Source organism: Macrobrachium nipponense, chromosome 6 (genome assembly GCF_015104395.2).
Source record: "Macrobrachium nipponense isolate FS-2020 chromosome 6, ASM1510439v2, whole genome shotgun sequence".
NCBI lineage: Eukaryota > Metazoa > Arthropoda > Malacostraca > Decapoda > Palaemonidae > Macrobrachium > Macrobrachium nipponense.
The window spans coordinates 38,397,908-38,423,898 of NC_061108.1; the positions used below are offsets into that span (position 1 = coordinate 38,397,908).

The following is a 25,991-nucleotide window of genomic DNA, read 5'->3' on the forward strand; positions in this document are numbered from 1 at the left end:
ACACACACACACACACACACACACACACACACACACACACACACACACACACACACACACCACACACACACACACACACACATATATATATATATATATATATATATATATATATATATACATCTGTGTGCGTGTGTGAATATAATGTTACCCCGTAATAAATATTAGCAAAGGATTAGAGGTAGCTACGTGTAACTGCCGTAGTTTGAAGATACTGGAAATACAAAAACAGAAAAAGAAGTAAGGAGGAAAAAGGAATGGTTAAGAATGGTAGTACTAACGCAGTAAAATCAATGTATAGAAATACCTCAATGGGCTGTACTGATATACAGAAGCAATATTCTGATGATTGATAACTGAGACACACACATAGTCAATGGAGGAGCCGAGAACCTAAACGTTGCCTGAATGTCAATCTCGACAATAAAGAAGAAGATGGTTTCTCTTTCACACACACACAACGTGTGACGTCATAGTTTTTCCAAATGTTGTTGATACCTGAATTCTCTAGATAAACTTCAGGAGAAGATTACTGACGAAGTGTGTTTTATCTATGTGACAGTGAAGGTAAGTTCACCGTACAGCCCTTAGTTGTTCACAAATAATCATTTGTTATATCGTTTCATATGCGAAAAGACCGTTAACGTAGGTTTGTGGCCTGAGCATTGCTACTACCTAGGTACCTAGGTATGCTACTCGGGTAGGTATACTACTACTAACCAGGCTATAACTACGTAGCTAGGTACTACCCTGATTTAAATTGTTTCATAAAAATTTCAAGGAATTAATTAGAAGGTAGCCTATAGCTACCTAGGTAGTAAGTTTGGCTGTTTGATATCATAGGGTAAAAAACCGCAGGGTACAGAGTGGACCATGTACGATCAGCGTGAACAATCCCAAAAAAAGTACATTATAACGCGTCCTGACATCGGAGATGGCCATCAGTCGCGACTTGTTGTTGGTGAGAAATGGAGCTAAAGACCTCTACTCTCCTTTCGAAGTAAGTATTTTCTCCAAAGTTAGAAATTAGGGCCAAATTAAAAGCATTAAACAGAGGGTAGTGAAAAGGGTGTCCAACGCAGTGCAAATCTCACCAAAACGCGTTCAACATTTTTACTTACAACTTGAAATATTTAGAAGATTGACGCCATCTCGATGTTTACGGAGTCGCTTGTGTCAATAAACTAACCATTTCCTGTGATAAATCCGCACACCACTTGTACCCACAGACGCTGGGGCACTTTCATCACAACAATCTGAAAACGGCCCCTCACCGAGTAAACAACTGTTTTGGTAGAAGACGACGACGAAGTGTACACTTCGATAATTTTTTAAATAAATAGTAAAACATCAATATTTTACATATTTATGATGATTAATTTGAAAATATTCGTTATTGAAAGAGTAACTCTATTCTGACTCAAATTTAAGTAATTATTTTTTGGAATTAGAACGTTCTTTTAAGTCCTGTATTATGACGTCACGACATCTTGACTTTCGTACCTATTGTAAATAATTGCTTTACTCAACTTTCTTGCAGAACAGTTTACCAGTTATTCATGCAGATTATCAGCTCTTCATGTATTTGTTATAATCGTAATGTGCATATATATCTTTATTATTTACTTTTTGGATATATGAAGATGTTTTACTGCCGGATTATCGCCGTAGTGTGAAGCAAACGTTTTCGGTCCCTGGGCCTCTGTTTTCGCACCATAAGAAATTATGGGGCCGAATTTGCAATGACCAGAAAGTCGTTAAAAGAGGAAAGTTAGCATTGAGGGGCATATGTTTGATTGAGAAAAATACAAATTTATTCAATATCTAGCTTGTAAAAAATACTTGATTACAAAAAACTTGATTGACAACTAAGCAGCATACCTACTATGGGTTTCAGCGACAGTGCAAGCACGTTTTTGGGCAATACCTATTTCTGTAACGAACACTCGTATCAGAATGAGATTTTGCTATAGTGTATTACACCCAGTGCCATAATTTATAAGGGTATCGTGAATCACTAATCGTAAAGAATAACGACACTTGTCCTTGTACCAAGAGACAAGAACTCCATTATGCAGAAATGGATACGAACACGCGTAAAAAGCTCCACCTACCCTCTCCCCCCCCCCCCGCCCCCCCCCCCCCCCCTCCACCGCCACCCCTGTCCTTCATCGTTCCTTCGCCTTCCTTTCTCTCTCTCTCTCTCTCTCTGTTACCAATAGGTATGTATTGACCCTCCAAACTGGGTATAAGACTACACACAAAACGTTGAAATTGGTGAAATTAGGCTATGTATTGGAAGTATATATACATAAATATTAAAGCAATTTTATCATTATTGCATTACTATGACAACTAGAATTCATGGAAACAGTTTATAATAATGAATCGGCGTATGTGTGAAGCCTCCACTAATGTGGCAACGATGATTTTGCCATTCTTAGCATGCAAACATTAAAGGTTACATTTATTTCTGGCATACGGTTATTAAAGAAATTCAAAATACTAATATAGACTGAATCAATGAAAAGTGCCTAGCAAAAAAAAAAAAAAAAAAAAAAAAATGTATATAATCCACTTATCCATAGTTGTTCCTCAATGGTTTTCGGCAGCCAGATGTACGAAAACGTTAGAAACATTTGATTGTATCTACTTTAGAAATATCTGTAATTTTTCGGGGTAATTTGGTTGCAAAAAAGGGATAATATACATGAATTAAATTAAAGATTTTAAATAAAGTAAATTTGAACTAAATAACGAGTAAAGTAAACAGTTTAGGGAATAAAACTTTGCAGTTTCGTCGTCTGCTGTTCGTAACTGTGTTTGTGGCGCGCGCTTAGGAACCAGGAACAGCAACTTGTTTAAAGTGCAATGTGGAGTGAATTGAGACCAAAATGTGTATAATAACAATCAAATAAGCACTGTGGAGTTTCAGTTGTGATGGCAGTAAGGATAAAAACCACCGATTACAAGGTAAGAATGAATTCATTTCAAACCATGACCCCGGGAATAAAAAAGTTTCATACTTTCAGTAATATAGGCAACAAAATGTTGTTTTATTGTGCTGATTACAACTGCAATTTTGAGTAAGATCAATAAACGTTACATACATACGCTAACATTGTTCAAATGATTGCTGGGAAGGCTGGGAAAGATGATTGTCGTCACTGATCAGAACCTGTACATCCCACGGTAGCCGCCACATTGGATTTCAAAACTGCCTTGAAAACATATTTGTTCCGATACGTAATACAAACCCTCGGTCCTTTAACAATAGGAAGGTAACTAGCGGCAGCTGGGACGGTCGTAAGCTTCGAACAAGGGGAGAACGGTAGTTAACTGCTTGTCCGATCGTGCGCGCGGGCGTGAAGAATCACTTTTGCTTTCGGCCGCGGGTGTGAAGGACGTGTTCGTCATCGCTCTCTGCCCGCTCCATCGTCGTATGCTTTGTTTATAATGGTTTGGTTTGACTTGAAAATGAAACTGTAAGTACACTGTTTTCATTTTCATTACTTAATTATGAATCAACATGGAGCTATCGCCGTAGAGACGGCGATTTCCGCTCTTTTCATGAATTGAACCCTTGAATTATGTCTCGGTGCCGAAGGCGGGCGCACTCGCGCCGAGTCATGTATTTTGGGCGAAAGTGTGTAATTGAAAGATGTAAGTACTCTTTTTCATTATATTTTTGCCCTGTGCGTTCGTTGCCGAGAGCTTGATTGCGCTCGGCAAGAGCCTCTTATTTTGTATGAATAGAATGCAATGAAAGTGGATTCGCAATGCAGTTTTCTTTTCATTTTCATTTATTAATTGCATCAAATTTAATTTTGGATCAATTTCCGCTCTTACCCGGGAATTAATCCTTACGATTTATTGCTGTGAAAGTGAAAATAGCAAGTGCAGTATTGTTCATTTTCATATATATTTATGATAGCATCATATTATTATGGATCAAGTTTCCGCTCTTACCGGGAATTGATTTTTCCCTCTTTAGTTCTATGAAGTGAATCGCAAAGTGCAGTATTCTGTTTCATTTTCATATTACTTTTCACTGCTGTGCGGGGTAGGGGAGCGAAGGTCTGCCAGGAAGTCGTCGGAAAGCTCTCCCGCGACTCCCTTGGTATCCGATTCTTCGTCTTCTTTCCTGCCCCCCCCTCTCAGCTTCCTCGTATTTGTTTTTGGGTGGGTTCCTTCCTTCCGTTCGGGGTGGGACATGTCTCCCCCCCCGTGCGTGAGGGAACCCCTCTTACTAATCTGTCTGTGCTACCGCAGGTGCTACAGCCGTGGGAGACGACCTTGGACAGGTATGGACCACTGCGGCTGCAGGGCGTGCCTAGCATCCACGATCTGCTGCAGAGTCTAGCGAGGTCTGGGGCGGTGACCTTGGAGTGGTCTCCACTACAACCTTCACGGCCGCTTAATGCTGCTTCCCCCCGCTGGTCTACACTCCCCATGCTGTGTCGGTGACGCCGTCTGCCGCTTCTAGGGCCGGTCGCCGCCGTACCGAGGAGGGGTATGCCGCCGCCGCCTGTGTTTTCCCTTCGTGTTGCCTGCCCCAGACTTCCGCTGTTCCAGCAGCTCGCCCCTGGACCGGCCGTCCAGTACCACGCTGGCTGCCGATAATTCTACGAGGCGATGGCTGGGCCTGCCGTACCTGTCGCTGATGTGGTTCCCGCTACTGGCTTGGCTGTCCCTTCTGTGTTTACCGCTGCCGCTGTTCCTGCCGCTCCTGAGCTGGTTGCTGTTCCTGTCGCTCCTGGTTCCTGCGCCTGTCCATGCTGGTCCTGCCCATGGTGTGTCATTCCCCAGTCCCAGGTCCTTACGGACAGGTGCAGTCGGGCCGTGTTGCTTCGGCAATAGGCCCGACTCCGGCCTGGATGGAGGACCTGACGACTGTCCTGCGTGAGCTGACGAAGAAGAGGAAGGTGTCATCTTCGTCTTCGTCTGTTTGCTGCCTCTTCCCCTTCGACTTCTAAGGCCCATAAGCCGAAGAAGAAGAAGGCTGCCTCCCCCCCCCCTAAGAAGTCTCTTCGGGAACTTCTAAGGGCCCGTCCCACCTCGGTGGGACGGGGGGTCCTTCTGCTGGTCCTCCTGCTCCTTCGGGAGCGGGACCCGTCTCCCCTTCCGTAAGGAAGAGATAGACGGGGACCATAGGAGGAGTATCGGTTAGCTCTGGTACTTCCTCGCCTGGTGCTAGCGGACGATGCCCGCTACGGCCCAGGTTCCGGCTCGGTCTCTCGTTCGCGGGAGATCCCAGTGGTATGCTCCTCCCTCGGGAGACCGTGCAGCAAAGTTTCGGCGCCAGAGTTCGCTCGGCGCCAAGACCACGGCACGGAGCAGAAGGCTGGCGAGAAACCGCCTCAGGTGACTTCGCCAGGCCAGCGGCCGCTCTCGCAGCGACCAGCTGGTAACCGGGTTTTGTTATTCCCCCTAAGAAGACTCCTTCGGGAAACTTCGAAGGGCTCGTCACATTCCGGTGTGACGAGGGGGTTCTTCTGCTGGTCCTCCTGTTCCTTCGGGAACGGGGCCCGTCTCCCCTTCTGAGAAGAAGAAGAAGACGGGGACCAGGGTGTGCTCTGGCTACCGCTGGTACACCCTCGCCTGGTCTTGGCAGCTCTGCTGCTAAGCCAGGTACCGGCTCGGTTTCTCGTCCGCGCGAGAAGTTCCGAGTGTACGATCTCCTTCGTGTGACCGTGCAGCCAAAGTTAAGACGCCTGAGTTCGCTCAGCGTCATGACCGAGGCACGGAGCAGAAGACTGTCGAGAGGAACCGCCTCAGGTGACTCTCGCCAGGCCAGCGGCCGCTCTCACAGCGACCAGCCGGTACCTCGGGGGTGGGACGTGACGGTCTCTGACCGGCCACGGGTTGAGGCTGGGAAGAGGTCCCCCAGGTCCCCTCGACCGACGGTACCAGCCTCGGCTGGTACCAGCGGTTTGACGTGCCGCGAGGACGCTCACCGGTCTCACGGCGAAAGCGAGCTCTGCAGGTCACCTGACCGCCGCTCCCACAGGGACCGGGCGATACTGGTGACCAGCAGCAGCTCGTCTGACGCACGGGACCGGGGTCGACGTGCTCAGTCGAGCCGATCGCCACAGGTGAGCGGCACGGCCAGGCCTGCAGATTGATCCCCACCGCGGGTTGGTGATCGGCTGCAGCCCCCCACGTACGCTGGTCCTGCCAGCGAGCAGGGGGGGAGCGTCAGGTCTGTCTCTCCACTACCTTCAACTTCCTCGGGCTACACCGGGAAGAGCGAGGTAGCTAGGAGTGATCGTGAGAGGTGCGCCGCTCACGATCCCGTCACGACGCCGCACGTGCCACGTATGGTCTTTAGGACCAACCAGGACGTACGCGCAAGTGATTGGAGGCGACCGTCAGGGGGGAGAGGGGTAGCGTCAGTTCTGTCTCTCCGATACCTTCAACTTCCTCGGCATACGCCAGGAAGAGCGAGGTATATAGGAGTGATCGTGAGAGATGCGCCGCTCACGATCCCGCACGACGCCGCACGTGCCAGGTTGTCTTAGGACCAACCAGGACGTACGCGCAAGTGATTGGAGGCAACCGTCAGGGATCTGTTGCTGGTCCTTCTTCTGAAGGAGGAGGGTCCTGGGAGCTGCTCTTGTTGGAGGGACTGGACGGTCCTACTCCTCAAGACGCTGTAACTTCCGAGATTCAGAGTAACTTTACCCAGGTTATTGCACTGATTCGTCAGCACAACGACCGGGGGGAAGGATCGCCGCTCCCACCAGCAGAGACCATGTCTCTGCTCGAGTCGTTTTGGGGCCCGAGAGGGAACCCAAACCGACGGTGGGTATGCCGCGATCGGAGCTTGCCGATTCTGTCTTGAAACCAGAGTCTCTCGTCTCCGGACAAGAAGGCTCTCTCAGTTCTGGCCGGTGATCAAGCTACTTCCACCTCCTCTACTGCGACAGCGGCGTTTCTACGTGTCTTCGGACACCGTATTTAATACTCCTTCGGTCCTCCTGAGAGGTTTCGACCTCGACGATGGACTGGTAATGGAGTGCCCGGAGGGACGGTATCGGCTCTCTCCTGTCAGGTGTCGATCAGCCCCACCCAGACGACGTTCACAGTGGCGGCAGACCCTTACCTACAGTGAGAGTTCGTAACCCTCCTCGGGGGAAAACGTTTTCTCCTGACGATACGTTTTCCCAGACTCTGAAAGGCCATCGCCGCAAGGCGATGGCTGCTCCTACTCTTCTCCAACTGCTAGTTCCACTGGGAAGGCGAGCGAGTATCCAATTCCTCCCCCATTCCCTCTCTCCTTACGGCTACGAGGGAAAGGGGAAGGATCCTACAGAGATTTCTCTGTAGATCCCACGTTGGGGACTGCGCTACCAGGGGGGACCTTCGGGTCCTACCTGACGTAAGCCCCCGGTCCGTTGAGGAGGGATCCTGCCCCATTCTCGATTTCTACGGGAATCGAGAGGACCACCAGCCGATATCGTTTGACGAATTCGGTGGGGGTTTCGCAGATTGCTTAGAATTCTACGGAATTTCTAGCGCATATTCAGAGTGTTAGAGTTTCTTACGATCTCCAAACACTTAGGCGAGACCACGGTCCAAAGTGAGCGAGACGAGAATCCCCGATATGTTACACGATAATCGGGAACCTCGCCTATGCTCGAATTCCTGGAATTTCTAGCATTAGGAAGAAGACTGCTGCTGAAAGAAGACTTATCTCACAGTAGGCGACCAACCTGGAATAGAGAAGAACGGACGGGAAATATCCAGTTTGGCTGGAACTATCGTCTTAGTATTCTGTTTCACCATTGAAGCTTTCCTTCGAGGAAGACTTCTCCTTCACTCTCTTTAATAGAGAACGAAGGTGGTCGATCTCCAATCCTTTATTTTGTCTTTTCTTGAAGGAAAGAATTTAGGATGGAGATCGTTGTTCAGAATCCTACAAATATACTACGTATATTAACCTCGCGACATGATTCTGCTAAGCAGTTGAATGGTCCGAGGGGTAGGCGCATATCCTGGTTATTCTACGGATTGCGACTTAGACGAAAAGTATTCTAATTGAACTGCAACCCGGGTTGCCTGCAACCTCCCAGGAGTTTCCAGTTTCAATTTTATATACTTATGGTGTTGTCACACAACAACACCATTTAAGCTTTTATATTTACCGAAATTCGTTTCGCTTAAATATAATTGCTCGAGCATATCTTTTATGCTCGGTGGTTCTAGCCGAACGCATTCCTTCGTGGAAAGGAGGGGATTACTTGGCAACTCAGGATGACGAGTCAGCGACAGCTACTGCGTATTGAATTGCCCGAGGCATTTCAGTATCAGCTGCCGCTTTGAGATAGACGGTTGTTTATGTCTTTCTCACCTGCTTTGATTGAATAACAACCGTATCTCTGCCCAACAATCACGGACTTAAGTCTCTGATTAACGGGGATTCTCGCATACATGAATGACCATCTACTGCTGAGAAACGCTAGTATTCATCGTCTTCGGTATTGCGAGAATTTTAAACAGAGATATCTATTCGACTCTCATCTTTCTGTTTACCGCACGGTACAGAATTCTGTAATAGTCTCTTGCTGCATCGTATCCCGATAATGCGAATGATTTTTGCGGAATCTGAGTTTGTCCTCAAAATATCTTGTATTCGGAGGTGTACAATTGTTCATTGTTCACCCGGATTAGCAGATGTATTGGAAAGACATCGCCTACTCCCACACCTGCCAGCTCTACTTCCAAACGTTCAGCCCATGAGAAGCAGTTCTTCAAGCGGCTCTCCCCTGTGTTTCATTACTGAAGAACGCCCCGCTTTCATTGCACAACGGACAGCAATGAAATGGCGGTTAGCGTTTTCAGTCATTTGTAAGCACAGGTTTAGAATCTTGAGATTCCTTCTCTCGATTCAGCTGGAAGACGTAGGTTGCATTCATTGCCTACCTTCGTCTTCAACGTCACATAGTGTTGTTTCTCCTTAAGCTGAGATTCAACGTCTATGAGATTTTTTTTCTTGCCATCAGGGACCTCGGTCTTTTGAAGGCAATTGACTTTCGCCTTTTGAGCTTATGCATTAAGAGAATCATCGCCGCGCCGTCCGGCATCGGTGACTAACAAATATTTTATTTGTTTGGTCTCTCAGCATAACTCTTTAAAGGCGAAGGTCACCGTGACTTCCCCGGATGCTTTGGGACACCCTTAACTTGCCTCTACTGATTCCGAACCAGTCAGTCGGCAGCTGTCAGAGCGCCCGAGTCAGTTACGAACTATGCTGTGGACTTAGTTCGGTTGTTCCAGAGCAATCATTACTTCGTCTTAATAGCTTGTCAGTATGAGTACTGTACATAACCAAAGTCGAGAAGAGGGATAGGTCATACGACTATTCCCTTCTTTTCGTCTTAGGTAATTGCATGACTTCTCTTGAGAAGTCAAGCACAAAGGGATGGGGATTTGTGACGCTCGATTTCATACCGATCTTCGTATCGAAGACTCAGAACCCTTCGGTAACTGACGATTGGTTCGAGTCCTTCACAATACCCTCCCTAATGGACGTCACCGCCTCCGATACGAAGGCTATGCTGCTTTGTCCTGTGAAGGTTGCGACGGAGCTGTCTGAAGAAACTCGACACCCAGGAATGAGTGTGGACGCCTCTTCATCATTCTCTCGCGTTCCGCAAGAACTTCTCCGTGGCGCAGGTAATGAAGCAGGCGCCTGGTCCAACCGGACCGCATGCACCTCCCTTCTACCTTCAGGATATTGCCCACAGTTCCTTGGATCTTTTTCCTTGGGAACCGTGGTGGTTGCTCACACGTTGTGTAGTTAACCCAGACCCTCGCAGGCTGAACAGCATCGAGTCCTGGTGTGACCGTAAGAATGGATGAGGAATGAGAGTGTGACTGGCTCCTCTTCCCATCTTTTTCTTCCCTCTACCTTTGGGTAGGGGAGGGGACACGGTCGTCACCCTGCTGGGTAAGGACGAGATGCAGGTGAGCTACTCAATAGAGCACCATCCTATCCCTTTCAGTAGGGATAGGAGTAAATATCCACCACTTCCTCCAACAAGGGGGAGGAAGTGGATGCCAAATTGAGACAAACCCATCATTTTATGATTGTCTCTTGCAAACAGGAACAAGTTCTTGCTTGCTGGTACGAAGAGATACGCTTGCCTCTCTCTTAGTACTTGGCCCAGAGGTCTGACCATTGATCCATTGCGGTGCACACCCCGATCAATTGGACCGAGGTTTGGATCCCTCCCTTGCTCTTACGACCAGGGAGGCACTCCAGGGTTGGACGAACACCAGTCTGTTCACCAAAAAGACTCAGATTCCTCCCACCAAGAAGTGAGTCTTCCTATTGTTAAAGGACCGAGGGTTTGTATTACGTATCGGAACAAATGACAATTTGTCGAAAATTGCATTTTTCCTAACTATACAAACCTGAGGTTCTTTACATATAGTCCCCACCTCCATGCCACCCTCACTCTGCAACTTTTTGCATGGGCCTAAAGCAAAAGTGATTCTTCACCTCTCGGCGCGCGCGCGCGCACGATCGGACAAGCAGTTAACTACCGTTCTCCCCTTGTTCGAAGCTTACGACCGTCCCAGCTGCCGCTAGTTACCTTCCTATTGTTAAAGGACCTCAGGTTTGTATAGTTAGGAAAAATGCAATTTTCGACAAATTGTCATTTTACGAAGAGTGTCACATGCTTATTTTAGTTCGTATGGGGTTTCCATATATCACATTATGTTGATGAAACTTCAATCTTTTGAATGGTTTGCTTGGAGTTGTAATTGTATTCTTGTTTCACCATTTAAATATCGAGTGAAATAAGACCTGTCCACCGTGATAAGGGTTGGTAGTCGCTGGTGTTTCCCCCTAATAGCCTAACTTCAGTGGGCATTGACGACTGAACTCTTGCGACCATTACCCACCTAGGGTAAAACACCGCTGTGCGGCCACCTGCACGGACAAATGAGCCACTTTTTCACTCTATAGTTAATGGTGAAACAACAACGCAAATCAATATTTAAGCATACCGTTCAAAAAATGGAAGTTTGTTCATGACACTTACCAGCCAGATATATATATATTATATACTATATTTATATATATATATATATATATATATATATATATATATATATATATATATATATATATATATATATATATATATATATTATATATATATATATATAATATATATATATATATATATATATATATATATATATATATATATATAATATGGCTGTATTCTCCGAAGTCCGGTAGAATTTCAAAACTCCCGGCACATGCAGTGGTCGGCCAGGTGGTTAGTACCCATTCCCGCCGCTGGGAGGCGGGTGTCAGGAACCATTCCCATCTTCTATTCAGATTTTCTCTGTCGCCGGTATTATAAACAACTGTTTTCAGTACCTCCGTCTTAGGATTTTGGAAACTTCATTGCCGCTTAAGTATCTTGGTTGTTTTTTGGTTTATTAACTTGGATTTGCGGCTAGGCATACGCTATCATAAATTGATTTAAATTTGATTTTTCTTGGCATAAGATGTCTGAATCTAGTTAGGCTAGTTTCAGACTTTGTCGTCTGCAAGGGGTAAGGTGAGACAAACGAAACCTTCGGTAGATCCTCACTTAGTATGCACGACTTTGACAACTCCGACTGGAAGGGAGGAGTGCTTTTATTAGATATTACAGTGGACCCCCCGTATTCGCGTTCTCCAGATTCGCGGACTCACACATTCGCGGATTTCTCTCGGGAACGTTTCCCTGCATTATTCGCGGAAAATTCGCGCATTCGCGGTATTTTTCTATGATAAATATCCACAAATTCCTGGTTTTTTGATGAATTTCATCATAAAATGCACTTTTTGTGATAAAACTATTAAAAAAACCATGTAGGAAAATTTTTAGTGGGTTTTTCTTGAGTTTTAACTAACAAAATAGGCTGTTTTTAGCATTTTTATAGGGGTTCCAAACATTCGCGGGTTCTAACTATTCACGGGGGGGTCTGGTACGCATTCCCCCCCGCGAATACGGAGGGACCACTGTACTCGGATAACCCTGGTAATTCTAGAGCTAATACGTGATGTGTACATATTTCTTGTTGAAAGATCAATGTAATTAGTGTGATGTTTGACTGATTCCGAAGGAAGATGTATGATTCGTATGTACGCAAATTAGAGCGTGTTAGAATCAAGAGGTCTTCCTCCAAGACTGCATTAGTAAACAGAAGTCAGGGTAATGAACCCACTAACCTCCTGTAGACTTTATATTGCCTAACCATGTGGATGGCCTACGGGCCTAGAGGAAGTGTCTGCGAGAGGTAATGCCCTTTCTGTTATGATGGATTACATCAGTAATCTTGGGAGGACGCTAGCGAGGACGCTTTTGAAGACAGTCGGCGTCATATAAGTCATGATGCTCGGCAGAGCACTAGCCAGGACGTTCTTCACAACGATAAGCGCCTTACGCATCAAGACGTTCGGCAGGACTCCTACAAGAATGCTCGTCAAGAGGACGCTCTTCAGGACTCTCCACAGGACGTTCCTTTACAGGAGCTTAATAAAAATTCGGAGTTGCGGTGAGACATACCTGAATTTCTTCGAACCCTCTTTCAGATAGAGGACCCCTATTACAAATGGGACCTCAGGGTTTGATTATCGGACACTCTTCAGAACACTCAGCAGCAGAATCCTTTACCGGAACTTCGCAAAGCTTCGGAGTTGCTATTAAGCATTCCCGACTTTCGTCTTTGAACCTTACTTCAAGTAAGAGACCCCCTTTGACGAGGTGATAGCGAGAGAAGGGGTCTCAGGGTTTCATTGCTTCGCGGTCGCTTAGGGACTCTTTTACTTTTCCCGTAAGGGAGACAGAGTCCTCGAGCGACTCCCAACCTGCGAACGAAGACGCCTTCTGTAAGACTAGTTTGCTGATAAGTTTCGGCCCTTGGTCCCTTGCTCTCTTCTCTCGCAGTGTGCTTTGTTGAAGAAGAGTAAGTAGCCTGGTCTCGTCAAGATGTCCATTTCGCTTTCTACGAAGGGAGCGTTCAAAGAATTCATGACTTGATGAACTCCAGGAAAATGCAAGGCAAAACTTCCTTTGCCCTACTTCCAGCAAGGTTAAGCATAATAACAGGCATCCGATATGAAATGGGAGAGAAAGCTGGTTGGAGAGTTCCTTCCTCTTCCCAGGACGATTTTGCCAGCCAGATAGACTATCTGAAAGGGCTGTTCAGGACGATGGATATATTTAGCTCCTAGATTGGTATTTCGGGGCCCTGGACCTGCAGCCTCGGGGCCCTGACCCTTTGTCACGTAAATGGGTTAGTTCTCATTGACAAATATTTCAATAACATTTTATCGAGTAAGAGGATAAGTTCTCATTGACAAGATTCGGAAGAGCTCTCATCCATTTGTAGAGGCTCATCCATGAAAAAGACTTGTAGACTAAGACCATGAAGTCTTATGTCTAAAATACATAAGAAGATTGAGCCGTCCTCTTCGGCACTCGGTTCTCACTTGAGGACCTTCTACGACTAGTACTAAATTCGTTCTCTTCATTAAGAGAACGAAGCCAGTCGTTTTCCATGCTCTCTCTTCCTCGTCGAGGAAGAAAGAAGTAGAGAATTAGCTTTCCAAATGACTACAATACTCTACGTATTTTACCTTTGCGTTATATGACTACTGTATGGTTCAAGTCATATACGCATAACGTAGTTACCTCTAAGGATGGCAACCGAAAGGACTATTATTCTAAGTGAATTTAATCGGTACTCCCTGCGACCCTCCAGGAGTTTCCGGTTTCCCCTTTAGATTTTTAAGGCATTGTTACGACAACACCAACTCAGCTTCTGTATTTAGCAAATTCTGTTTCGCTTAAATATGTTTGCTTGAGAGTTTTCTTTCTGCTCGATAATGATAACAAACCTATTCATTCGTAGAAAAGAGTAGCTGGCAACTCAGGCAGAGTAGTGCAAGACGGCGAACGTACACTGCTGTGACTAGAGCCAGCTCACTGAGAGTGAGCTCAGTTCCAGCTGGGGGTCTGCCATGCGCGGTCGGTTATGTCTCTCTCTCCTGCGGGATTGACTGACTAACCGTATCTCTGCCCTTCAATCACGGACTTTAGCCTCGGGTTGAAGGGATTCTCGCATGCATGAATGAACATGATCTTCGCTTTGCGAAAATTTTTTCAACAGAGATTTATATTAGATCTTTTAGGTTCTGTTTACCGCAAGGTAACAGAATTCTGTACGAGTCTACTGCGGCATAGCACAATAATGCACACCTGCTTAAGCAAAGCGCAGCATTATTAGGGAAGGAAACATGCTCGGTGAGGGAATGAGTGAGTCTGCTGGGGACCATTTCCTCGCTGGAGAAGTTTGTTACCCTGAATAGGCTGCAATTCAGACCTCTCCAGTTTTTCCTGCCGGAAAACTGAAATAGCATCGAAGATCTAGATATGATTCTGAACATCTCTCAAAATCAAGGATCACCTAAGGGGATAGCGAGACTGTGCCAGGCATCCGGAGAGGGGTACAGATGTCCTTGCTCATAATCTCATAGAATTGGAAGCAATTGGGTTGGCTCTCCAGTTCGTCTAGCAACGAGTGGTTTACCCAGTGGTCCAGATCAACTCGGACAATTCCACAGCTTTCTCATATCTCTAGAAATATCGAGAAACACTCTTTTCGTCCCTGTTCGTGTTAACGAGAGAGAGCCTGTTATGAGAACAGGCACGGAACGTAACGATCCTCAAGAGGTTCGTTGCACGATTGCAGCACGTTCGTGCGGATCTTCTTGATAGACGGCAGTAATTACTGACGTCTGAATAAAATCTTCGCTTAGAAGTGTGTCGAGATTTGTGGAAACGTTGCGGACGTCCTTTCAGAGAACTCTTCGCAATGTTGAAGAAGAAGAGGCTTCTTCTAGACTACTCCCTTATTCTCGATCCGAGAGCAGTAGCAATAGACGCCATCCTATAGTATTGAATGGGGATAGATGTTTAGTCTTTTTTCCCCTATTCAAACTCTTAGGAGATGTAATAAGATAATTTCCGGCGTCAGAGGGAGAGAGAATGACACTGATCGCCCCATGTTGGCCTTCGGGAGGCTAGATTCACAGAGGTCACGTCCTTCCTAGAGCACTTTCCAAGGACCCTTCCCGAGAGAGTCGGTCTACTCTAACAGCCTCTCTTCGAGAAGTACCTCAAGACCTCTCCGCTCTAAGTCTGACTGAGTTCAGACTGTCGAGAAGTTGATCAGAATGAGAGGATTTTCAAGACTAATGGCAAGTGTCATTACCACAGCAAAGAAGTGCTGCCTATTTTGCAGTGTACCAATCAGAGTGGGCCGTTTCTGGAGAGAGTGCAGGAAGAATGGCTTTTGCTCCACCTCGACCTCTGAATTACATTACCGTCTTCCCTCTCCGTCTGAAGAATGGGATAACCTGGCAGCTCCAACTAATAAAGAATACGGAAGTATGTTGTTGACGGCCTTTAGGCTCAGAGATTTGATTCTGTCGAACAACAAAGCCCTTTACGATCTTTGAGGTCTGTGGAAATCTCGAAACCGTCTAGATCGAAGCTTCCGGCATGGAACTTAGACGTAGTCTGAAGTTCCTGATGTCAAAGCATTTTGAACCTCTCCTTTCTGTAAACTTAATACACGTGATCAGAAAGGCTAGTTTTCTAACCACTCTAGCCACGACAAAGAGGGTTAGTGAGAATTAAGCCATCATCAGACGTTTTGACTTTAGAGGACATAATGCGGTGTGTTCTCTAATCCTTCCGTCCTTGGCTAAGAAGGAAAACCCGTCTAACCCTTGGACAGAAGCTTGGAGATCAAGGGGATGACACAAATTATTGGGCAAGAGCCAGAGAGTCCTGTGCCCTGTCGGGACTCTCAAGTTTTATCTAGATAAAACTAAAAAGAAAGTCGAGGTCCTTCGGACAATCTGTAATGTTCCATAAAAAGACCAGACTTGCCCATGTCGAAGAACGCCCTGGCGTTATTGTTAAGGAGTCTTTCAAAGAGGCTCATTCGTCATGTTTGGACAAAGATTTGAAACTTTTTAAAGTAAATGCTCACGAGATGAGGGCGCGGCCTCCGAAGCATTTCAACCGAGAATGGCACTCAGTAACATACTGAGTGCTGCGTTTTAGCTGTGTTCGCTTCACACTCCCTGCGGGATGCGAAGACGACATATGAGATCTGCGGCTCGCTAGGGCCATACGTGTCCTCAGACACAATCTTGGGGGCAAGAAGTACCACTCATCCTATCCTGTAGAAAATGGTTAGGAAGAGCTGTTCATTTTGGTTGTTGGGCCGCCGCCAATGGCGGACTTCTCAATTCTTAAGCCTTAGTTAAAACATTCTTAACTTTGGCTAGGTTGGTCAGGTGGTGATATATATTACTTCTTAGCCTTCATGGTATGGTCAATATGGTCTAGTCACATTGTGGTCACGCTCCCATTGACAGATCATCTAGAACTCACCAGCTATACAGGTCACTACCTTGCTGGAGACTCTAGTAAAGCAAAAGAAGACTTGGGTGATTGTAATCACGAAGTCAGCTACGCTAACAGGTAATGAACCAAGATGTATATCATCTGCAAGTGAATTGTTTCCCAAAATCCTTTTATTCTGTCCCTCCCCACCTCCAATGGTGGGAATCAGCTATACAGTGGACCCCCCGTATTCGCGTTCTCCAGATTCGCGGACTCACACATTTGCGGATTTCTCTGGGGAACGTTTCCCTGCATTATTCGCGGAAAATTCATGCATTCGCGGTATTTTTCTATGATAAATATCCACAAATTCCTGGTTTTTTTTATGAATTTCATCATAAAATGCACTTTTTGTGATAAATCTATTAAAAAAACCAAGTATGTAAATTTTAAGTGGGTTTTTCTTGAGTTTTAACTAACAAAATAGGCTGTTTTTATCATTTTCATAGGGGTTCCAAACATTCGCGGGTTCTAACTGGGGGGGTCTGGTACGCATCCCCCGCGAATACGGGGGGACCACTGTATATATATATATATATCTGGCGGGTAAGTGTCATGAACAAAATGATATTGTAATGATACAATAAAGTTTGTTCATACTTACCTGGCAGATATATATATATAATCAAGTACCCGCCCAACCTCCCCTCGGGGACAGTGGCATTAGAAAATCTGAATAGAAGATGGGAATGGTTCCTGACACCCGCCTCCCAGCGGCGGGAATGGGTACTAACCACCTGGCCGACCACTGCGTGTGCCGGGAGTTTTGAAATTCTGTCGGACTTCGGAGAATATAGCTATATATATATATATATATATCTGCCAGGTAAGTATGAACAAACTTTATTGTATCATTACAATATCATTTGTATGGGATTCAGTTGTTCATAGCACATCAGCTGTTTCCGGCTGTATGCGTTCACACAACAAGTATATTACTAACGATACTTTTGACATTCTCTTTTACTTTTTTAAACTTAACTAGAAGATGGGATAGATAAAAGAGATGGAGGAAAAGGGGTTAGCCTAACTAAAAAATGGAATAGATAAAGAGCAGGAAAAGAGGTTAGCCTATTGTTATTTGTTCTCATAAATTTAACTTGCATGATATGTGAGATACATGATAAAATCATTTTATAAGGGTAAAAATTTGGGGGTCACAATATATACGAGATCGCGTGTTATACAAGTACGTATACATAAGGTACATTCTAGAAGGTGTTTCAAGTTTCCAGTCCTAAAGAAGTAAGCAATTTGGAGAATTTCACTAAGATTTGAATATAATTACTGTACTGGACTTTTATTAATTTGACAGTTTAATTAAATACAAGTTGCATTCTTTTCTAGGTTTTGAAAATGGCTCATCGCGTCCGATGCTTTTTTGACATTGAGGTGGATGGTATACCATCAGGCCGCATCATATTTGAGCTGTTCAGTGATGTTTGTCCAAAAACATGTGAAAATTTCAGAGCTCTTTGTACTGGTAAGTTTTATCTGTAGTGTGTGTCCATATATAAATAGTACATAATCCCTTGTTATGTAGGCATATATTTCTGAAATGTAGATAGTTTAGTATGAAAATGGGTTTGGCTAATAAAGTCAAGTGCAGTAGAATCCTGTTATTACCATAGTTCTGTCACTTCTGCAATTGGCATGTATTATCTTGTTTGAGAAATGAAAGCCAAAGGACTTTTAAGTCCTGATGCTAATCTAGCCGAGACAGCTGGTAACTGGTAGCACTCCACAAATGAAACTAGCTGGGAGTGACTATTCATGATGTGCTTGAGGATGGGGTATGATCAGGTGTACCTTGAAAGGCCTTACAACATCTCGGGTGCATAGAGTCACTTGTGATTGATCTTTGTAGTGCTTACCTGTAGTACTACTGTTATTAAGTCTGTTTTTTTTTTTCTTTAGTATTACAGTAAACAGTAATACCTTTTGTGTAGCTAACATTTTTGGGGTATCAATAAATAAATATTGTTCAATATCTCGGTGAATTTTTCAACTTTTTCAACATTTTGATATCTTATAGGTCATTTTGATTGGCATTACTCTATGAAACATAATTAAATTTAAGGTAATACAGTGGACCCCCCATATTCGCGTTCTCAGGATTCGCGGACACTCACATTCGCTGATTCCTCTCGGGAACATTTCCCCGCATTATTCGCGGAAAATTTGCCTATTTGTAGTATTTTTCTATGAGAAATATCCACAAATTCCTGGTTTTTTTAATCATCATGAAATGCAGTTTTTGTGATAAAACTATTAAAAATAAACTAGGTATGAAAATTGTTAGTGGGTTTTTCTTGAGTTTTAACTAACAAAATACGCAGGAGGTTTTAAGCATTTTTATAGGAGTTTCCAACTATTTGTGGGTTCTAACTATTCACAGGGGTGTCTGGTATGCTTCCCCCATGAACACGGGGGGACCACTGTATACACCTGAACAATTTTATATTGATACAGTAGAGCCCTAGTCCTTGAACATATCAACTTGACCTAATTGGATTTTGATGTGAAATGTCATGTGAATTTTGCATCGGAGCCCGAACAAAAAAAAAAAAAGAGAGAGAGAGAGAGAATTCGACTTGATAAACCGCATTCATTTTTAAAATAAACTGTCTCGGTCATGGCGTTGTTTCTACGAGGGTTGTTTAAACCTTACTCAGCGGTGCTCCGAGTGTTGTGACATTTTCTTACTTTTTGTTTTTGTATGTGGAACTTACCCAGTAATTATATAACTAAGAGCTTCCTACCTACGGCAGCCTAGTTGGAATGCCCTGCCCACTACCGGGGCTTATATACTATAGGGAACAACCTGGCAGATAGCTCCAATTTCGTTATCTGCCGGCTCTCAGTTAACATCAGTGGTTTTAGGCATCCTTTTTCAACGTATTTTGTTGATGAGTTCCCAGTACTACTTGGTGAACTACTCTGTTTTATTTTGCATTAGCGCATTCTTTCCAATATATGTCAGATTCTAGCACAACTAGTGTTAGGTTTTCTGCAGACGTTTGTAAGACCAGATTAGCTAAATCCTGATATGATCCACTTACCAGATGTTGTAAATGTAGAGGTCAACAGTGCAAGAAAGAAAGTACTTGAGCTGAATGTCGTGAATGGGATGACAAGAAATGGAAAATTTTTAGGTCCCACCAGAACAGAAGGATAAGAACAGAAAAGGGAAAGCAGCTGCTGGGGCAGAAAGTAGATCTAGTTTAGATAATGTTCAAGGTGTTGAATTGGTAGAGGATAGCTGTTGTGACATTAAAAGACTTGTTTGCTGCTACCCAAACCTTATTCAACTTAAACTTCAGTAGATTATTCCCTGAAATAACAATGAATATAATTAGCAGTGACCCCATAATAAATGTAATACAAACTATATAAGATCCCCAAAGTAAATCTAATTAAACCAAAGAGATACAAAAGGAAATACAAAAGAGAAAGGAATTGCTTGGTACATTGCTCCAACTGTAAATAAAGTATGAAAAGATCACCAGACAAACGGTTCAGCGCGAGGTATGAAAGAGCAAAAGGACAAAACAATTTTATAACATTTTTCCCCTCTGGATATAGAATTGGTTACATCACTTCATAAGTAATCAATCCCATCCGTATCGGTTCGAACCCCTTGACACCCGGGTTGATCTCTGTACTGGAGGCGATGCAGCCTCTGTTCCAATCTCAGCTTCTGGGTGAAGTTCCATACCCTCCAGAAACTCTTGATGGGTTTGTGTGGGTGACACTGGAGAGTGAGATTGTATGGCCTGTGGTGACAATGGAACAGGAGGTAGTTCTTGATTTTCAGCAACAGAATAGTCCCTAGGGCATGGAGCCAAGTCACGTATGGAAACCGTTGACTCTCGTCCGCTAGGATGTCTAACGTTAGCATATGTTGGCTCAGCATCTAATAGTTCAACTTCATCCACCAGGGGTTAATTTTTGCTTGTTCTGACAAACCACCTCAATAATACTGGTCCTGATGACATAAGCCATGAAGCCAGAGAGCTCCCAGAGGATGAGTGGTGCGGAATTCCAAAAAAGCGTTCATGGGGTGTGACATTAATTGCTTTCGACAGAAGGGATCTAAGTGAATGTATCACATCAGTGAGAACTAATTCCCAGTGCTGATTGGGAAGATTTCAGGACCTGAGTGCCAGCTGGATTGCCATACAGTACTGTTGAGCCGTTCCACTTGCCCATTACCTATTGGGTTAAAAGGGGTAGTTCAACTTGTTGCAACTCCCTTCTGTGCAAGATAGGTTTTGAGCTCCCTGGACATGAATGAGGTTCCTTGATCTGAATGTATATACTGAGGCATCCCACACAGGCTGAATATTTGTTCTAAGCACTTAATCACTGTAGTTGTGTAGTTGGGACACGGAAAAGTGAAAGGAAAACGAGAATATTCATCAACCACAATAAATAGATAGGGGTTGCATGAGGCTGTCGAAACTGGTCCCTTGAAGTCAATGCTTAATCTCCCCATTGTTTGTGTCGCCTTGATAAGTGTTCCTTCTTTGGAGTTTGTAGAACCTTGGTTTCAACTCAGCACATATCCTGCAGGAAGCACAGACCTTAATGTCCTCAGTGGAAAAGGAAAGATTTTTCAATCACAAAGTGCAATAAGTGACTCACTCCTGGATAGCACAGATTCCCATGTATTTCAGTGAGAGTAGATGACGTGGAAACTATGGAACGCCAAAAAGCTCGGGTGAAGCCATCAGGAACCACATTCTCTTTACCGGGGCGATAGTGTACTGTATAACTGAAGGCTGCGAGTTCCATCCGCCATCCCTGGATCTTATTATTCTTACCTTTAGTACGTTTCCTTTTTATTGAACTTGAAGGCCACCAAACATTGGTCTGTAACAAGATCAAAGTGCTGTCTAGCAAGGAAAAGACTCCACTTATGTACAGCTTCCATGATAGCCATGGCCTCCTTTTCTACAATGTGATAGTGCACTTCACTTCCATGTAAAGTCCTAGACATGAAGGCCACAGGCCTGCTACTCTGGTTGAGTACTGCTGCTACTTCCAAGGCATCACATTCGACCTTAAAAGGCAAATTTTCATCCACAGAGTGAAGTGTTGCTCCTTCAAGTTCCTGAAGCCTGCAAAGCTTCTTTATCTAAAGGAAATTTATTTACTCTTGCCAGTGGCTGAATCTTAGCAGAAAAATTGTGTATACATTTAGCATAATAAGCAAACATATGCATTTCCCCCTTTAAAGATCCTTGACTAGTGGGAGATGGTAGTTCTTGTAGAGGCCAGAGACTTTCCATGTCAGGCTTTATAACACCATTCCCTACACAGTAGCCAAGAATGTTAATGGTACGCACAGATTTAGTAGTTTTAGTAGCATTGAGTTAGGTTCTTCTTGTTGATGGCCTCAAGAAAGCACTGCACATTCTGATCATATTGTTCTTGAGTGTGTCCAGCAATAGTGATATTGTCCAAATATGGGAAAGCACCTTGTAAGTTTTCTTCTTTCACCAATTTATCCATCGGTCGGGTAACTCCAAAAGGTACTCTTCAGAACAGGAACAGGCATCTGTTGGCTTCAAAAGCTGTATACTTCTTGTCTGATTCCCTTAGTGGGACTTAGTGGTAAGCACTTTTCAAGTCAAAAGTCAAAAATACACTATATGTTGAGAGTTCATTAACCATGGTGTCAATCCTTGGTAATGGATAAGCATCCAGTTCTGTATACAGATTTATAGTTTGCGAATGATCGACACACATCCTTTTCTTATGCTGATTTAAGGGATCCTTAACCACCACAACTTGAGCTCTCCACTGTGATATGCCATCACCAATAACACCCTCAGCCAAGAGACAACTAGTCTCCACTTCAATGAATTCTTTGTCATCTTTACAGTAGTGTCTTGATTTGTTGACAACAGGCTTACAATTAAATAACAAATGCTGGAAGATAGAAGGCTCATCCACGGCAGTGGCTGCCAATGAACAGTAGGAGTTAGCACTAGATAAGTTGAGTGCAGGTTTCAGTCCACCATATTCAATAGTTACTTCCTGATGCTGTTCTTGGAAGTCCTGACCAAGTAATACTCCCAAACATAAATCCTTCATTACTGCTAGATGTGTGGATGGATAAGTTTCTCCATTAAGATGAAGAGTCAAGTCCACAATGACATAACCTGGAGAGTTTGTATGCAAAGATTTCTGTGCTAAAGCAACATATTTATTGGTGGGATGTATTGGTAGCTTCAATTCCCATGCTACATCTGCTATATAACTGTCATCACTGCACAAGTCGACAAGGGCTGTCAACTTCTTTCCATTGATTGTTGTTGTGGTAGCTGCCCAATAGAGGCTCTGAGGAAAGATGGTACCAGTGTTTGCCACAAGAACAGATGACTTTGAGGGATCAAATACTGTAGCTGTTGTAGATTTACCTCCATATGCAGATTGTTTAGACAGGCACGCTTTTGCAAAGTGCCCCTTCTTGCCACATTTATTGCAAATGGAATCCCGAACTAGACAGTGTGCACGAATATGATAGGGAACGTCCACAAAAAAAGCACTTTCTCTTCATGGAGAGAGTAGCCACTAATAGTACTTGATTTCCAGCAGTTACCTCACAGCTCTCAGACGTTGGTCCACTCTTCACATGATCTTCTGCAATAAGAGCATGATCAGGGGTAACCACAGCAGCAGTATGCTCAACATGAGGAAGCATATGACTGTAAGAAACTAGCATTACGTTGGGCAAGGTCTAAAGAGTAAGCCTGGTAGTAAGCTGCCTCTAAGAGTTTTATTTTCAAGAAGACGCTGCCGAATCATAGGTGAGGCCAGGTCATTTATAAAAGCATCCCTGATCAGCTCCTCTCTGTATTTGTTCTGCACTAACTGCCTTTAAATTACAGTCCTTGCCTAATTTATGCAATTCTCTCAAAAACTCATCCAAAGTTTCCCCTGCCTTTTTGTTGGCGAGTAGCAAGAAATGACTGGTGAATATTTCATTAGGTGCCTTAACATATAACTTTTCCAATGTGGAAATGGCAGTATCATAATTCACACACTCCTCAATGTATTCATACATTATGAAAGGCATAGTTCACAAGTGTCCTCCGTTTATTTGGTGCTCTTTCACCACATTCTTGAATAAAGTTGGAAAACGTCTTGTGCCAATAAATTGCTGTGACATTATAAGACTTGTCTGCTGCTACCCAAGCTTTATTCAACCTAAACTTCAGTAGATTATTCCCTGAAACAACTGTGAATATAATGAGTAATGACCCCATAATAAATGTAATACAAACTATATAAGATCTCCAACACCTGAGTCAAGAGTGGTTTTGCCTCACACTTGGTCGTATTCTTTGACTCCCGATCCTTCGCTCTCTCCTCTTAACGACATTTGGATGACATCATGTCTCTGTTGCAGAAAGCTCCAACACCTTCCCAAACAGAAGATATGGCTTTATCGCCTGTCTCAACAACTTTCCGGATTTTTTTTCTCTCCTGCGGCTCCAGTATCCCTGGCTTTGACTTTCCTCATTAGGAAACCTGCTTCAAATATTTTGGCCTTACCAAAGTTAGTTTTCTCTTCATCAATAAAGAAGGTTTTGAGAGACATGGACTCCTGGTTAGCTTCGAAGAGAGAGATGGGTATAGCTTCTTTTGCTTTCCCTCCTGGCAAGCTGATAAAGTATTACCATTACTACGACAATGGGAAAGCTCCTTGTTTGTGAGCATCTGCCTTCTCCCAGGGGGACTTCTAGGGCCTCATTGACTCTGTTAGATGATCGACCTTTTCATCAGCTAAAGTCATGTGTTGTCCTCGTAAATGGATCACTTAAGTAGGAGTATATTCCAAGTGTTAAAAGTGTATAGCCTCTTAGATTGGACAATCTGGGCATTAACGAGGAAGATGGAAGATGGCCTTGTGATTGCAGAAGACTTGTTGGGGGTCTTGTCGTGTGCAGACAAGGCCATTGGAGATGGATCAGCAGAATTAGCATCTCTCTTCTCCCTATGTATTCTGACAAAGAGGGATTTGTGGTGTTCCTTCATTACTAAAGGCATAACCAGTGAATACTTTTTCCTGAACCTTCACACTTTCCTTTGCAAAGAACTGAAAAGTGTAGGCAAAAAGTAGTAAGGAGAGGAAGGTGATTTTAATATATTTGCAATGAGCTTTTGGAACAGAAGATGTTCTTGATAGCTGAGATCCAGCTCCGGTACTACTTGCTTCGGCAGTTCATATACCAAATTGAAACTTACAAAGATTTTATATGGCTCCTGCATTAAGATGATACACAAATTGGGAAACACTCCACATCATTAGCTACATCCTAGCAGCTCACTCTACGAGTGCCCAACAGCTTCCGAGCTGCACCAAGCCTGGTACCAGCTATGACACCCAGCTCCCGCTCTCATAAGCCCGGCGCAATCCCCTCCTACTAGCTCTCCATTTTTAAATCCACTTGCTTCTGGCTGGCTCCATTGCCAATCTTGAGTCTGGGTTAACAGGAATTAACCCTGTAACAGGGAAGTGTTATCCAGAGGAGGTAACTATCTGGCTCATTGGTGCTCCCCTAAGTCACTGTCCTGCTCTCCTACACCTGGGAGAAGACATACTGAAAGTCATATGGAGGCAGAGGGGAGGTTCCCCTGATAGTTGCCCCCTCAGTCGAGCCTGTTTCACATTCAAAGGTATCGACAGACAGCCACTGAAAAGGTGTCTTTCTGGAATTTGGTGGTGGCTATACAGCCTGTTGGATATCCTAGAACAACAGTCCCTGTCCCACTTACCTACACCTGGGAGTAGACGTACTGGTGGTCCAAGGGAGTCCGAAGGTGGGGTCTGTTCCTGGGTAGTTGCCCCCTCTGTTGATCCTGTAGCACATTCCCAGGCATCAGTAGACAGGTACTGGAAAGGCATCTTGTTGTATTTGTAGTGTTAGGCTGTCACTTTGAAAGGCATTTTAATGGAAGTGTGGATTACTGTCACTTGTCACATTTGACATCCTCCTGAGCGGTTGACACCAGCCTACTACTGTCAGGGTGGTCCGAGGTGTTGACAGACAACCATGGGAAGGCATACTTAGGATTTGCATTCTTTGTCCTATAATGATGTGGTGCTTTTGTGATGACTCTCGGCCATTGGAGAGACATGTTTCAGTATTAGTAATGTTCAGGTGTCCACCTGTGTCTGTGCATCCACCTATCCGTTTGGCAGCAGCTGTCAGACATCTGGCCCCACAGTAGCAGTTGCCAGACACCCCCTCTTCAGTTTGCTAGGTTGGTTTCATCTGCACCTATGGTTCATGGTCCTTTATTGAAGCTCAGTCAGCACCTTCTTAGTAACATTCTCGGCTTGTTCCACCATCCACTAAGAAGAGGATTTAGTGTCCAAGCAGCTCCCAGTGTCGAGTGCTCAGCTCCTACTCTTCATATCAGACTCCCACCTCTGAGTGATTTACAGTTTGCTCACAAACCTTTTGTCTCTTCAGTCTGTTT

General features: G+C 44.3%; 1 protein-coding gene across 2 annotated transcripts in view; it reads left to right on the forward strand.

Annotated features, from left to right (window-relative positions):
- Nucleotides 1-413: 413 nt before the first annotated feature.
- The window catches only part of LOC135216034 (peptidyl-prolyl cis-trans isomerase G-like), a 303,915-nt gene continuing 278,337 nt past the window's right edge, over nt 414-25,991 (forward strand). Inside the window, exons 1-2 of one of the 2 annotated variants that reach the window (XM_064250978.1) lie at nt 414-567; nt 17,841-17,976. In XM_064250978.1, the coding sequence (XP_064107048.1) occupies nt 17,850-17,976 (127 nt within the window). In that variant the 5' untranslated portion in view covers nt 414-567; nt 17,841-17,849. The remainder of the gene's footprint in view (nt 568-17,840; nt 17,977-25,991) is intronic. The other variant, XM_064250977.1, reaches the window with a different exon arrangement.